At 30.5% G+C, this 16,675-nt stretch overlaps 1 protein-coding gene and 1 long non-coding RNA gene across 2 annotated transcripts in view; one reads left to right on the forward strand and one right to left on the reverse strand.

The window, feature by feature from the left end:
* LOC144572152 (DEK domain-containing chromatin-associated protein 2-like) overlaps positions 1-16,675 on the reverse strand; it is a 67,965-nt gene that overhangs the window by 3,924 nt on the left and 47,366 nt on the right. The window contains exons 2-4 of the mRNA XM_078321586.1: positions 1,040-2,087; positions 898-931; positions 335-411 (exon numbers count right to left, since the gene is read on the reverse strand). Of these exons, the coding sequence (XP_078177712.1) occupies positions 335-411; positions 898-931; positions 1,040-2,065 (1,137 nt within the window). The 5' untranslated portion in view covers positions 2,066-2,087. The remainder of the gene's footprint in view (positions 1-334; positions 412-897; positions 932-1,039; positions 2,088-16,675) is intronic.
* Positions 1,961-2,632, forward strand: LOC144572156 (uncharacterized). Its single transcript, XR_013517693.1, has 2 exons — positions 1,961-2,102; positions 2,523-2,632. It is a non-coding gene; the product is annotated as an uncharacterized LOC144572156 (long non-coding RNA).

The raw sequence follows: 16,675 nt of genomic DNA on the forward strand, positions 1-16,675 counted from the left end.
ATTATTGATAACTCAACAAGATAAAGAAGGAATTAATAAAAAATTCCTTAAAATCTATAACAGGGGTCAAATCACCCAAGTGCCATGGTAATTTATGGCCATTCTCCCACCAGAAAAGGGTACTTCCCAAAGAGGACCGCCAACTATTTGATAAAGCTTGAAAGAATATACAAATAAGAGATGATGAGTAAACGACGTAATTCATGTGTGGGAATAATGAATATACTAGCATAAAGTGTATGCAAATTATACACTTTAAGTTCAGATGCACCAACAGTAACTAATTTTGAAAAGAAAAAAGTACAAAGATAACTCGCAAGAATTCTGAAATCACCTTCCCTCTCCTTCCAAAAAGAGTGAAGTGAATCGTTTTTATATCTTCAGGCTTCTTCCTTGCTAATTTACGTGCCACTAGAAACAAATTTGGAAACAAAAATATTCACTTCAGATTGCAATGAGCAATCAAAACCAATATAAAAAAAATAATTACAGGTATAGATAAACAAATAGATTCTTTCCGAAATAACAACAATGTCATAAACTTGTGACAGAGCATGAAAACAAAATGTTGGTCCAAACAGCATTCATGACCATAGTGCAATACATATGGAGGCAAGAAAACAATATTTGATAGAAAGCTTCGAAAGCTAGTTATTACATACAACAAGAACTCAATAGTTATTGGCACCTGAAAAAGTAAACGTATGTTCCACCTGAAATGCCTCAACTGGTAAGTGCTTTAAGTACTTAATAAGGCCATCTAATTTACATTTTGAGAAGCACTCTTTTTCAGTTCTAGAATATTGGTTAACAAACTTATACTGGAAGATGCAATTACTGACTGTTATATTGCTTCCAAGAGCTAACCAATTCAGTAAACCTTAGAAGGAAGCATACCTTGTGAAATATCTTTCAATGGAGTTCCACGGCCCTGCAACAAAAGTAAAAAAATAATAATAATAATTAAAAACCAACTCCAGATCACAACAAAAAAAACAATATAGAAAAATGATATCAACGATAATATAGCGAAAAAAACCTTCTCAATCTGAAAATCTCGGTTGGGCTCCTTTTCAATAACCTCCACAAGCCTCTCAACCGTTTTTCTCTCACGCACAGGCCGATCAAATACATACGAGCTTAGAGGGGGGCTTGACAACTCCTTTGCCTCCTCTTTCTTCTCCTTACCTTTCCCTCTCTCACTACTTGCACTGCCTCCCCTCGGCCCCCTCTTCCCTTTAGTTGCCGGGGTCTGTGTCTCCACCTCCTGCTTCTCTTCTTTAACTCCTTTCTCTTTCACAGTTTTCCCAGATTTTACATCCTTCACTTTCTCTTCCTCTTCTGCTTCTGCTTCTGTTTCCTTCTCTTGATCTATTCCTTCTGCTTCTGCTTCCTTTGTTTTCTTAGTTGTAGCATCAGTCTCTTTCTCTTCTTCCTTCTCGTTCTCAGTGACTGGTACTTCTTTCTTTTTTTCTTTGTCCTTTGGTTCTGTCACTTCACCACTTGCATCCTCGCCCTTTTCCTTTGATGTCTCTGCTTCTTCAGTATCTTTTGTATCCACCGTTTTAGCATCCTCGGTATTTTCCTTACCGTCAACTTCCATGTCAGCAGCATCTTCTCCACCTTTCATTTCTTCAACCTTGTTTTCCTTGTTATCATCAACTTCCATGTCAGCCGTTCCTCCAGCTTTCTTTTCTTCGACCTCCTTTTCTACCTTGCTTTCATCCTCTCCATTCTGAGTTTCTATTTTTCCAGTTTCTTCAGCCTCTTTCTTTTCACCAAGGCCAGTTCCAATTTTGTCAGAATCCTCCTTTTCTACCTTACTATCGTCTTCAGCTTCTCGCTTCTCTTTCTCTTCTGATTTTTCAGTGGCCTCTGCACCATTTTCTCCTTCTTGGGGCTTCTCTTCTCCAGCACCCTTTGCCTCTTTATCATCCCTTTTCTCCTCATTTTCTTCAGACTCCTTTCCTTGGATGGGGTTGGGATCTGGAGGAGGGGCCGGTTGTGCCGACCCGTTTGCCATTGGGCTTTCTTCTATTGCAGGGATTGGTTCTGGTTCAGTCATACCAGCCTATATTAAATTATACCTTCAAGCAAAAAAAGTAGATATAAAACCCTAATTTTGTTCTGGGCAGCTTTCTAACGAGTGCAAATAATAAGGCAACTCCTAAATCAACAGATTTTGGGGAATAAGCTTAAAAATTTACAGTTACAAAATTTATTGAGGTTGAAGGGAATTATCACGAATTCGTCAGAAACATCATAATTTCTAAAGCCTAGAGGTAAAATATACAAAAGGCAGGAAAAATTGGCTGTATTCTGCTCAAAAACCACACAGAGAAACTAAAGCAAGCAGGGTTCTCTTAAAAGGTTACAGGATTTAGGAAACCCTAGCCAGCTTGAGCTCACTCATTTAAAAAAAAAAAAAAAAAATCAGTTTGGAAACAACTAATTACCAGCAAAAAAAATTCGAAAACAAACTATTTACCGACTACAATTGAATCTTACCCGGAACAATCTAGCAGTGGGGAGTTAAGAATCGGTGAAATTTCTGCTAAATAACCCCTCTTTTCCCTTTGAGCGAGCTTGAAGAGAGGGGGGAGTCCAATAAAAAGGTTTAAAAAATAAAAAAGAGGATATTTTCTCGCCTCAGACACCCCAAAGGGATTTTATTTCCTTTTCACACACAGTTATTTATACGACGGATCCGAAATTTAATTCCAATCCAGTTTTATTTCGGTTTGGGACCACATTGTAACTTAATGGGTCCCCCATCCTACCTGGGTCCGCTGTTTCATCCAGCCGTTTTTCGAGCATTTCGCCACGTTATGTCCTACGTGTCAGTCTACTTACTCTGCAAGTGGGTCTGGAATTCTTGATCCGGGTACCGACAACCCGGCTTATGCGCGAGAGATCATTTTTAAGTTTTCACTGTTTAAATTTATTTTCCAAATTTAAAACTATTCGATTTCAAAAAAATTGGAATGGAATTTCCCGTTGCATGTTAAACTGCTTGTAACTTTCGCTCTCGAGAGAGCCGTAAGAATGAGAGAAATTATACAGTAAAACCACTTATTTATGCATCTAAACTTGTTTGATACAAGCATTAACTGTTAAAATAACTGAATAAAAATTTATGTTAACATGATATGGAAGAGAATGAAGAATTGCTGTGACATGATTTAGTAATTATATATTATTTTATAATCTAGGTATCAAATTTTTTTTTTTTTAATTTGATTAGTCATTTATGATTTGCCAAATGATTGAAATATAATACTTATACTTCAGTTTACTTTTACATTATTAAATAATTTGATAATCGAATGTTGTTCATTTTTATAAAGTTTGGAAGTCAAATCACTCAACTATTTGCTATTCACAAAATATTCTTTTATTTATATTTTGGATATGTAACATTCCATGCAGAAGGTATTACTTTTGCTATGAGACAAAAAGCTGATTCTCAAAATTTAATATAAAATTTGATATAAAAAAATAGAGATCTAACTAAACCAACTTCCATTTTACAATGTAATTAGGATCAAACCATCAAAGTCTCACATTGATTTGCCTCATTTTATTTTCTCATTTTGTACCATTATCTTTTATACCTCACGGAATTATTTTATAACTTTATGTTAATAGAGTAGTATTAGTAGATCGATAAACACGACCTTTTAAGTAAAAGGTAGAATGACAGGCTTAAAAGTAGTAGAAATTATATATGAAAAGATGTTTTAAAACGAAACTAGTTTTATAACCTGAGGCTTGAGTATTAGTCTCTGATTCAGTGACAGTTTAATTAGGATCAAACTGTCAAAGTTTCGCATTAATTTGCCTCATTTTATTTTCTCATCTTGTACTATTATTTTTTTATACATCGCGGAATTATTTTATAACTTTATGTTAATAGAGGAGTATCCGTAGATAGATAAACACGATCTTTTAAGTAAAGAGTAGAATGAAAGACTTGAAAGTAGTAGAAATTATATATGAAAACAAAGAATATTGCTATATTAAAAGATGTTTTAAAACAAAGCTAGTTTTGTAACTTAAGACTTGAGTATTAGTTTCTGGTATAGTGACAAAAGCAATACGTTATGCGTGAGAGTTTGCATATTTAAAATTCAATTTTTTTTTTTGTGAATACTAAATTGTTAGATAGTTTGACTTTCAATATTTACTTAGAAAAAAAAAAATTAAATCTTACTGTCAAACAAGGTCCTTTGTTTAAAAGATGGAAATATAAAAGAATAAGTGCTACTCAATTTAAGAATGAGATAATACTTTGTTTGAAAGAATAATAACTGGTACAGGAGTAGAGTAGGACAAAGATAAAGATAATTAGATGGCAGAGCTGTAGTCAAAAGTTTCATTAGAGGTAGACAAATAAAAATATTAAATTATTATTAATATTTTCATTTAATTTTTATCATTAAATTATTATTAATTTTCATTGGAAGCAAAATTGAGAGAATCTGTAAGAATCGGACGAATCAGATTGAAGATTCGATTTTTTTAGCAAAATTAAATTAAGATAAAAAAATTAATGTGAAGAATTAAGGCATTTCTTTAAAAAGCTTTACAGAAGCTGTGACATCGTAAGAGATGCTCGAACTCTCGATTTTTAAGTAACCACAGTTATAAAAAAAATTCCTAGCCAAGTGTGTTACTGTCCCCATTTCAAGCATTAAGTATTAAATTTTACTCTAAACCATAACTTAGTTATCCTTCTCTTAAAATTCGGACCATTTTTGAACAATTGAACCTCTTAAAAATAATTTTATATTTTATATTAAAGTTTTGTCTCATTCCTTTGAAAAAAGAAAAGAAAAAGGTTATGTGTAGTTTTACTATAAGACTCTTCTTCCTGTCCCTCCCTTCGTTCTATTTTTGAAAATGAAAAACTCAGTCAAATTTACAGTGATTTGACCGGTTTCACCGAGAACTGAGACTCCTTATAGAGTAGACAAAATTCAAATTCAAAAGTAGAGACAACTCATATCCAACCTTATTATATACGGATCTAGTAATTATTTTTCAAAATTTACGGGCAACTGCTTACTCCTTTCTGAGTGTAACTCCACCCTTGTAAATAGATTAGCGGGGGCAAAAAATTTGGTGAGGCATAAATCTATAATTTCGAAACCCTCCCAGTTCCAAATTGGTATAATTATATATATTTTTTTTTTCTGCAAGAGACGGTGGTAACTTTAATATTTTAGTCATTCTGCTCCCAAACAAAGTTGAAGGTGATAACTTTTATTTCTCTGTCAAGCATGAACATAAAAAATAAAAATAATATCTTTATCTCTTTTCTTATTCTTCTATAAATCATAGGCTTTGCAAATAAGAATCTCGATCCTTCATTAATAAATTTTCTAAATGAGACTATGCACTAAGTCTGGACTACCAATAAATGAGCAAATTATCATTCCATGTAAATAACCTATTTCAAGTAGGAAGCGTATCCTCTGCGGGGCCAATCGTTGCGAAGCTGTGCGGAGCTTTTAATCTGATCCGTTCGTTTCGGATCGGACAGACCAGATCGATCTTGCAAATTTTGAGAATATATATATTTTTTTTCAATTTAGGCAAGATCTGATCTGATCCGTTCGATCCGAAACGAACAGACCAGGTTAAAAGCTCTGCAGGGATTGGCTCCGCAGAGGATACGCTCTCTTTCAAGTAGGTAATACCGAAATTTTTATTAATATTAATTTTTTTTTTTGAATTTTACATTCTGTTTATTAAGATTTCAAAAAAAAAAATCCAAACCGTAGTTTTAATTTACGATTTTAAATCCCAAAACTGCAAATTTAATCCACAGTTTTAACTCTCTCAAAACCGCAGAACAAATTCACAATTTTGTAGAACCAAAAATTAAATCTGCAGTTTTGAGATCAACAACACCGATCTTCAGATTTCCTCCCAACTATTTTTAAGTGAAAAACAACGAAAGACATTAGAAACGATAAAACAGATAAAAATTGAGTGCATATTCTCTGAGACAGTGTTATTAGAACTGGACCGGACTGATCGGTTGAACCGGATTAAATCGGAACCGAAGCCCTTTCCGGTTTGGTTCGATTAGGAGACCACTTCTGTCATTGAACTGTTAAAAACCGGTTTAATGGGCCGGGTTTTGATATAAAAAAAGCGAGTAGCTCGGTTTTAAAAACTCAGTTTTTATGCTGGTTTACTTTGTACAACTTTTTTCTTGCATTAAATATGAAAGAGAAGAAATTGTACTGGCTAGCTTGTCACATCCATACGCCATCACATGTAAAGTCAATAAAGTAGAGGCTATGTTAGAATGTATTTTATTCAAAATATTAGATATTCTAAGAGAACAAATTATGTATACATGATTATAACGTCTCAAGGAGGCAAGCTGTGCTTAAATTAAACTATATATATTTTGTGTTTAATTCTCTTCAAAGTAATAATGATCACTATTTAATTTATTCTAATTTTCATTATTTTTGTTAAAGTTTTATATTTTTATTAAGATATAATTTATTATTTTTACAAATTATCAAACAAAATAAAAGCTTTATCCACCTTAAAAACGTTCAATCTTTTTTAATAAAATCACTATTATTACTTTATTTGAATGTTAAAATTTGAAATATATTTATAAATACTTTTTTATATTATTTAATATGTATGTATGAAACAAATATTATATAAAATATATGATTATTTTATAATATTTTTCATATCTCATATACGTAGATATATAAATAAATCAGTAATTGAACCGATTGAATCATCAGTTCGACCAGTAAACCGTTTACCTAAAGTTTTACCGAGTTGATGTTCGGTCCGATTCTGATAACATTGCTCTGAGATATCTCAACTTTTGCATGACCGATGTGTCCGGTGCCTATTCGGAGGGAGCGCACGGAGCCAAGATTATTTGAGCTTCGAGATTCGTGCAGAACGTATTTGAACAGTTCAGATTTTCCAAAAAGTCACGCAAAATATGAGATATCTCAGAGGATGCGAATTCAGAAAAATTACCGTCTTACTCAGGATTTTCTATTGCATCTCGTAATGAAATAATAAAAATACTTCCCAATTCACGACATATTTCATTATTTCTAGAGCATTCTAAACAAACGACAAAAATATAGCCACATAAGATCTGAAGAATCTGCCAATCTCCTCCACGCCCGCATGTGCGTGACATTGTTTGGAAACTTCATAAATAAACCCGGTCTTTAACGAATACAGGAGCCTTGTTTCCTAAGATAGCTGACTGGGTGCGTATTGGGATAATTTTTCTTGAATCGAAGGTAAACATGATTTATTCCAAATATTAGGTGGTTTGTTAATACTCACGCGTCTCACAATTCCAAATAATCAATCACAGTTTGAAGTCTGCTGTTGATTTCAAAACCGCAGATTTAATTTTCGATTTGTTAATTTGTTTTGTGGTCTTGAGAAAGCTAAAATTGTGAATTAAATTTGCAGTCTTGGAGTCTAAAACCGTGAACTAAAACTGCAGTTTGAACATTTTTCGAAATCTTTTCAAACAAAATGTAGAATTCATAATTTTTTTTTTGGATATTAATAAAAATTTCGGGACGTAATATGAGATATCAAACTATTTTGATGGAAAGTTGTTTTCCATTGAAATTTCGGCAATCCAAATTCATCAAATAATTTGATGGAAATTCAGTGAATTTTCGTCAAATTATTTGACGAATTTATTATTTTCAGAATTTTATTGAAAATGTGTGTATTCTAAGAAAATTTGATATAAAATTTGAATATTAATAAAAATTTCGGTCTTGTCTGAAACTCATTTCTTTAACTCTCTTTCTTTCCTTATCTAATTTTTGAATTTGACAAATAGGGAAACAGAAGAGGAGGCGCTGCTGGCATTGCTTGCCAATGTGTGCATAAAATTCAGTTATGAGTGCATTCAAATTAAGTGACCGTTGTGTGTGCATCTTTATGTTTTCAATTAATTATTTAATTTAGACCATATTTGTAATAGAAAAATCGCCAAAACTGACAGATAATGACTAAGTTGTATCATGTACAAGTGCATAATTTATTAATTATGAAGTAAATTGTTACATCAAATATTATGCTTGCTTTTTAATAAACTGGGGGTCACTATTCAAGTTATATAATCATCCAAATCTATTGATATGCTCTAATATAGTTGTTAGTGAATTTATTCGGCTAGCTAAAAAAGATATATCTAAAATTAATAAATTATGCACATAGAACTGTGTGGATTTATATACAACATCTTGTGTGTCTATTTATGTTTTTAACAACAAGACTTACATATCAAGCCATATAGTTACCAAAATCAACAAACATCTTCCAAATATTGTCGTATAAATGAGACATGGATTTTTATTTTATTAATTTTTAAATAAAAGATAAACAAAAGATCAATACACAAGGAAATATTAATCGCTTATAAAAGAAATATGGATTTTTTTTTATTGGCCGGGCAGTGGGTATTCAGTATTCACTGTAATAAAAAAATGCAAAAGTTTTTAATGTATTGAATTGAGATAGAGAAAGGATGCCGATTTTTTTATATATATCCAAAACTTCAATCAAATTACAAAAAATAACCGAAGCACCGTTGAAATTCGATTTTTACCCAATCCGGTTATCCAATAACCGGATTTTATAGAAATGTCCGGTTAACCACTCCCCGGACTCAAAATGCACAAATCCGGTTAATGGTTAACCGGATTTGTGCATTTTGCCTTTTTTTTTTTTTTTTTTAAAACAGAATTTTTTTTATTTTTTGTATTAAAATATTAGAAATATTGAATATATTTCTTTGAAAACAGATATAATACAATATAATTTGATTTATTAGAAAGATTGCAACAAATAACCCAGATCAATATTTTTCAGATCAGATTTTTCGCGGCTGTAAGAAAAATTAATATATTTCTTTATGTGTTATTGGAAAAAAATAAAAATAATTAGATTCTGAGTTATTGATCCCGGTTCAAAAGTCACTTCTAGGTAATTCAGAAAATATTGTGACCTTTCTAGTACATTTAATTAATAAAAAGTTGTATCTATTTGAGAATTCTTTTTGAAAAACAATAATTAAATAAATTAAAGTTTTTGATTTTTTTCAAAAATAGATACAACTTTTTATTAATTAAATGTACTAGAAAGGTCACAATATTTTCTGAATTACTTAGAAGTGACTTTTGAACCGGGATCAATAACTCAGAATCTAATTATTTTTATTTTTTTCCAATAACACATAAAGAAATATATTAATTTTTCTTACAGCCGCGAAAAATCTGATCTGAAAAATATTGATCCGGGTTATTTGTTGCAGTCTTTCTAATAAATCAAATTATATTGTATTATATCTGTTTTCAAAGAAATATATTCAATATTTCTAATATTTTAATACAAAAAAAAAATTTCTGTTTTCAAAAAAAAGAAAAAAAAAAAAGAAGGCAAAATGCACAAATCCGGTTAACCATTAACCGGATTTGTGCATTTTGAGTCCGGGGAGTGGTTAACCGGACATTTCTATAAAATCCGGTTATTGGATAACCGGATTGGGTAAAAATCGAATTTCAACGGTGCTTCGGTTATTTTTTGTAATTTGATTGAAGTTTTGGATATATATAAAAAAATCGTTCAAAATTGTTTGTATGTAATATAATATTCGTTTTAATTTTGATGGAGGTGCTTGTTTTCAACATCATGAGCATTTTTTTTAATTTTTATTAAAAAGATAAAATTGATAATATATAAATTTAAAATGAGTATTATTAGAAAAGTCAACAAATAAGATATATTTGTGATTTTTTAAAATTTTAGATGGATAAATACGATATTATGAATTTTAGAAGAAAAAAATACATAAATTTTAAAAAAATTGGGGTATACACGCACTAGTAATGACCAAATTACTGACGCCGATTTTTTTATTTATATCCAAAATAAAATATAAATTTAAAAAACTAACCAACTAGCTAATGAAATTGCAAAACTATCCAAACCGGTTAACCATTAACCGGACTCAAATCAAATTTCCGGTTATTGGTTTCCCGGATCCATTAAAATAGTCCGGTTAACCATTAACCGGAAATTTGATTTGAGTCCGGTTAATGGTTAACCGGATTTGTGAATTTTCCTTTTTTTTTTTTTTTTTTTTTTTTTTTTTAAAACAGAAATTTTTTATTTTATTTTATTTTTGTATTAAAATATTAGAAATGTTGAATATATTTCTTTGAAAATAAATGGAATACAATATAATTTGATTTATTAGAAAAACTGCAACTAATAACCCGGATCAATATTTTTCAGGCCGGATTTTTCGCGGCTGTACGAAAAATTAATATATTTCTTTATGTGCTATTGGAAAAAAATAAAAATGCTTAGATTATGAGTTATTGATCCCGGTTCAAAAGTCACTTCTATGCAATCTAGAAAATATTGTGATCCTTCTAGGACATTTAATTTATGAAAAGTTGTTTCTATTTTTGAAAAAAAACAAAAACTTTAATTTATTTAATAATTGTTTTTAAAAAGAATTCTCAAAATAGATACAACTTTTTATAAATTAAATGTCCTAGAAGGATCACAATATTTTCTAGATTGCATAGAAGTGACTTTTGAACCGGGATCAATAACTCAGAATCTAAGCATTTTTATTTTTTTCCAATAGCATATAAAGAAATATATTAATTTTTCGTACAGCCGCGAAAAATCCGGCTTGAAAAATATTGATCCGGGTTATTAGTTGCAGTCTTTCTAATAAATCAAATTATATTGTATTCCATTTATTTTCAAAGAAATATATTCAACATTTCTAATATTTTAATACAAAAAAAAAAAAGGAAAATTCACAAATCCGGTTAACCATTAACCGGACTCAAATCAAATTTCCGGTTAATGGTTAACCGGACTATTTCAATGGATCCGGGAAACCAATAACCGGAAATTTGATTTGAGTCCGGTTAATGGTTAACCGGTTTGGATAGTTTTGCAATTTCGTTAGCTAGTTGGTTAGTTTTTTAAATTTATATTTTTAAATTTATATTTTATTTTGGATATAAATAAAAAAATCGGGAAAGGATGTAATGTGCAACATCGGCACAGCAACTAAAGCTCGTTGGCCTCAATATCAGGAATTTCGATAGAGAACTCCTGCTCCATACTACTTCAACTCTGTTCACACTATCTAATTAGCTCAGATACTTTGCAGAATCAGCTCTCTGTCACCTAAAAGTTAAAATTAACTTCAATTAACATGCTCCAACAAATTCTGCTCTATATATATATATATTAATGAGTTTGGCTAGTATAACATCAGTGTCATTTCAGTTTATGTAACACCAACTTCAAAATCTATCAAATCGACTTCAAATGATAAATCTAAACCGTTCAAACTGATCTACTTCATTAATTGTGCATTTACATGTAAAAATTATAACCTTTTGAATTTATTTGATATGAAGTCAAGCGGTCAAATGTGTGAGTTTTTAAGTTAATTTTAATGCATTCATTTTTCAATTTTTTTATCTCTTGATTTGATACAAAAATAATTTGAAAATATAAAAAGTTTGCATGTAAACGTATCACTCATAAAGTAAATTAGTTTGAACGGTTTGGATTAATCGTTTGAAATCTATTCAATTAATTTTGAAATTAGTGTCATGTGACACTGATGTCATACTAGCCGGATTCTATTATATTAATATATATACATCAATGTGGTTCCATTATGGTTTGGTACTAGTAACAGTAAGATTATCGTTTTCTATTTTACATTTGCTTACAAAAAGTGAACGGACTTATCTTAAACAAGATGTTTTATTTATAACCTCAAAGGTTGGAGAACTAACTTTGCCGTTTTTAAAAAATGTTTAATTCCTATATATGTTAATTTTTACTGTAATTATGTAGGAATATATCTTATTAGTTTCCAGACATGTTTCTATCCAATTTACTCTTGAATATTGGATAAAAAACATGAATGAAAATTCATTCCTCAATTATTAATAAAAAATTCTTGTGTTGAGCAAAAGACATTATTTTCTTGTTTTTGCTAATATTTTTCTTTACGACTGTCAAAAATTGCATATTTTTATTTGAAGAACTCTGAATCGAGGTGTATGCAATATTTTTCTTTTAGTGATAGAGAATGCTCCTAAATCTCTCGCCATATTATTCCTTCATGTGCTTAATTTTCAAATCTTTTGTTGGTTTGGTTATCTGTTCATAATTTTGGCACTGAATGTTCTCATTAATTTCACAGTTAAAGTTGATTTCAACAAGGATTAATCTTATCTGAAATTTAATGCGATCTAACAATGTATTATCTATATTATTTATGGAGTTATCTTTTGGTTTTTAAAATTTTTCGGAAATGATTAAACAATATTATAAAAAAATATTAAATAATTTTATTACAAGGACCTCATCTTATCTGTTAATGTAAATGGGTACATCAAAGATGAAAATCCTTGTTCTCTACTGTTTCTAGATTGACAAACATCTCACTTAATAAATGTAAATTTCCCTTGATTGACATCCATTATATTATAGATAAAAAAAATACTCGAATTCTATGCAATATGCAGTACTTTATTGTTAAGCTACAAATGTAAATTAAATATCCCAAGACCGAGTTTACTTGTATCCCACACAAATGTCAATATCAGGAAAAAACAAAACTATTCAAGAAATATTATATAACAAGACGATTGTAATATTATGTAATATGTACACCCAACTTTGTCCCAAATTAATTATTTGGTTGTGATTTAACAAATTAAATTATATTGCATTGAAAAAGTAAAAGAAGCAAATGTGCATTTTCTGATAAACTGAAGATGTAACAATCAGGAAAGTACTTTAATAGTCTAACCGCTAATATGAAAGTTCCTTGCTAATTCCTGTACGAGGAATTTAAATCCTTTTGACACATCTAACTAGATCTCACTGAATCTGGGCCCCGCGCGGATTGGAAATTAGGTGCTTCCGTGCTTGTTACAAATCCAGCAAAATATAAATACAGTCCACAGAGCAACCCTTCTTTGGCCAATTAACACCTCATTCACCTCTTCACTTTCAAAAGAGATCAGTAATGAAGCTTACGCTTCTAGTGAAGACAGTATTGTTTTGCTCCCTTTCCTATTATCTCATATGTCACTTCAAGCTCTTCTCCATTAGTCTCTCTCTCTTCAATAAGAACACCTTGTTTATACTTATCAATTTCGTTCTTCTCCCAATTCTCACCATGCACTATTTCTGCAATACTTTTGTTCCTGTAACAAATGATGATCTCCGTAAAGAGCTCCGAGAAGAGTTTGCGCCAGACCAATCCAATGCCATCAATTTTCCAGGAGCTGTATCGATTCATAATTCCTTAGGCAACGATGAATCGGTCGAAGAAAAATCTATTATTTTGGTCGAGAAATATGCAAACCAAGAAGAAGAAGAAGAAGAAGAAATAGATTGGATATTGTTTTGAACAACCAAGAGTTTGTGCATTACGAATTACAATTGGTTGTGATGGAGGATTTGTATCCTGATCAGGAGAAACAAATTGTTTTGTGTAGACAATTATTAGATAAGATGGAATCGGATGCTTTAAATAGAAAATTCAATGAGTTCATTAGCACACAGAAGAGGAAATGGCGATCGGACGCAACTGAGCAGCAACTTCACAAGATCTAAGAAATTTTTCGGTTTGGATCACGACGTACATATACTGTACATTTGTACCTTTTGTTTTCTTTGATTCCAATATTCCATGTTTGTACAACATTGAATATTTGAAATTCTGTACATAGTGAACAAAGGATGATGCATGGAGGTAACTAAGATGGAAATTGCACCGTTGAATTACTCTGATAATGAAGTATCTTGTGGTGCTTTTCTGATATTAATTAGGAGGCATTTTTTTTTTTTTGAAAGTTTTTGCATATAATTTTTCAATACTTCATTTTTGTGTGTATATTGTAAATATATTTGCAATTACTTAATTGTCACCGTGTAAAGATAATTAAATAAGAAAATGTGTTGAGTTCATCTCTTAAATGACCATTTCAAAGTATAATTTTGAATGCGTTCATGACCTAGTCTTAAAAAAATATATATATTCTAAGTATAAATACTTAACAAGTTGTTTTTAATACATAATAATAAAAAAATGAACGGATGAATGTGGGTTTTATTGAATTAGTTACTTTTAACATGAAATATTATTTTTGTAGACAATTACATCCTAATTTTAACATTTTTTTTTCGTTTAACACATGTACATTTTTTTTTTCGTTTATCACGATCCCAACCGTTGATCTTTGTTGAAGTGCCGTCAAGTCTTTCTTGATGAACAGACGGATGGCGTTGTCGTTCTGCAATTGATTGACCCCGACGACGCCCGAATTCATATCCTAACGTAACAAAATATTTTTGTTTGAATCACAATTGTCAGGTCAGAATCCGGACTAATCCGGTCCGAGGTTGGAATGAAATTGGAATGTAAGGAGTTACTTTAATAGTCGTGTGGATTCTGATCGGACGGTCCAGATCTAAATAGAATATTTCTGTTACATTTGGTGACACGAATTCGAAGACGCACCAATGGCCTCGTTCTTCTCGAGTTTGTATCCTCCTAGGTACCTGAGGTGTAATTTATATGAAAATATAGTCGGACTAAACTTAATCTAATGTCTATAAAAAATTAAAAACTATAGAAAACCTATTTTGAGATTTGTGCCGGATTAAAAGAACGGTCCAGATTTAAAAATATCACCTCAGGTACGTGGGGATCGGAATTCGTTCCTCTTCATACTCTCAGCCTCCCACTGGGCCTTATTGGGCATACAGGCTTTGGGTTATCTTATTGGGCCTTCAATTTCCACGTCCACACTAGACGCTGTTATGCAATTTTTTTTTTTTTTTTTGGTGCATCCTATATTTTTCACATTTCTGAATTCTGATATTAATGGTTTCGTGTTTAAATATTTGACGACTATATGATGCTTTCAGAAGCCCATTTTTTTTAATATTCAACTTTAAATAAAAAATAATACAAATTCTCAAGTATTCTGAAGAATTTTAAAAATACCTGAGAATTTCGACGGAATTGGGCTGCCGAAATTTTTGACGACCGAGTCATATAAATTTCGTAGTTGAATTTGTAGCTAGGTTCTGGGGTTCATGTCAGAGACCTTTTTTATATTTATATTTTTTTATTTATTTAATTAGATAGTGTGAACTAATTAAATTGTTACATCAAATATTATGCTTGCTTTTTAATAAACTGGGGTCACTATTCAAGTTATATAATCATCAAAATCTATTGATATGCTCTAATATAGTTGTTAGTGAATTTATTCGGCTAGATAAAAAAGGATAAGAGTAAGGCTACGTTGCTATGAGTTGCATAGAGGGCCTCTATGCAACGGCTTAATATTTAAGCTTTTAAAATTCTAACGGTCGATTCAAACCGTTCAACATGTTCTCTATATGAATATGTACTTGCAAACCAAATTTTACATTGTTTAGAATTTTTATACTATTTTTTAGATAAGTAGAAAATCAAATATCTGAATGGTGCATAATTTTTTAGATCAAGTGATTTTCCACCTATCTAAAAAAATATAAAATTTGATTTGCAAGTACATATTCATATGGAGATCATGTTGAACGGTTCGAATCAACCGTTAGGATTTTGAAAACTCGAATATTGAGCCGTTGCATAGAGGCTCTCTATGCAACCCATAGCACCGTAGGCTAGATCAAACAGATATATCTAAAATTATGCACAGAACTGTGTGAATTTATATACAACATCTTGTGTGTCTATTTATGTTTTTAATCAACAAGACTTATATATCAAGCCATATAATTACCAAAATCAACAAACATCTTCCAAAAATTGTCATATAAATGAAACATGGATTTTTATTTTATTTATTTTTAAATAAAAGATAAACAAAAGATCATACATAAGGAAATAATAATCGCTTATAAATGTAATATGGATTTTTTTTTTTACTTTTTTATTGGCCGGGCAGTGGGTATTCACTGTAAAAAAAATGCAAAAGTTTTTAATTTATTGAATTGAGATCAGGCTTCTAAATAGCTAGCTATAGCTATGCTATAGCTTTTCCGGACCATAAACGCTAAGCTATGAGATAAAATTGCGCTAACTCAGCTACGACTGCTATAGCTATAATAGCTGACCGCTATTACCGCTATATGAGACCCGCTATAGCTACCGCTATGCTACATGGTTTTTTTTTTTGCAATTTATATGGACTTTTGTACTTCTATTCTTATTTCTAATGCTACATGGTCTTCTACGATAAGTATACTAAACCAAACTATATGCTTCTATTTTTATTTGTGATTTATTCTATCATTCTATATCGAGAAATATTCAAATACTAATTTTTCATTGTGATTACTCTTTGTATAGTATTCATTTGTAAAATTATTATCGTTCGTTTCAATTGAAAGCTGATTTTGATTATTATTATAATTATAAAAATTTTAAATATGTATATTGACTTCATTTACCTTATAAAATTAATTGCTCTTTGTCTATTATAATATGTAATACCATGAAGTATAAACTATTAAATAATGTTACTTTTTAGATTTTTTTTCTTCTTATTTGCGTAATTGATAAAAAATA

Source organism: Carex rostrata, chromosome 20 (assembly GCF_964058835.1).
Source record: "Carex rostrata chromosome 20, lpCarRost1.2, whole genome shotgun sequence".
NCBI classification, from domain to species: domain Eukaryota; kingdom Viridiplantae; phylum Streptophyta; class Magnoliopsida; order Poales; family Cyperaceae; genus Carex; species Carex rostrata.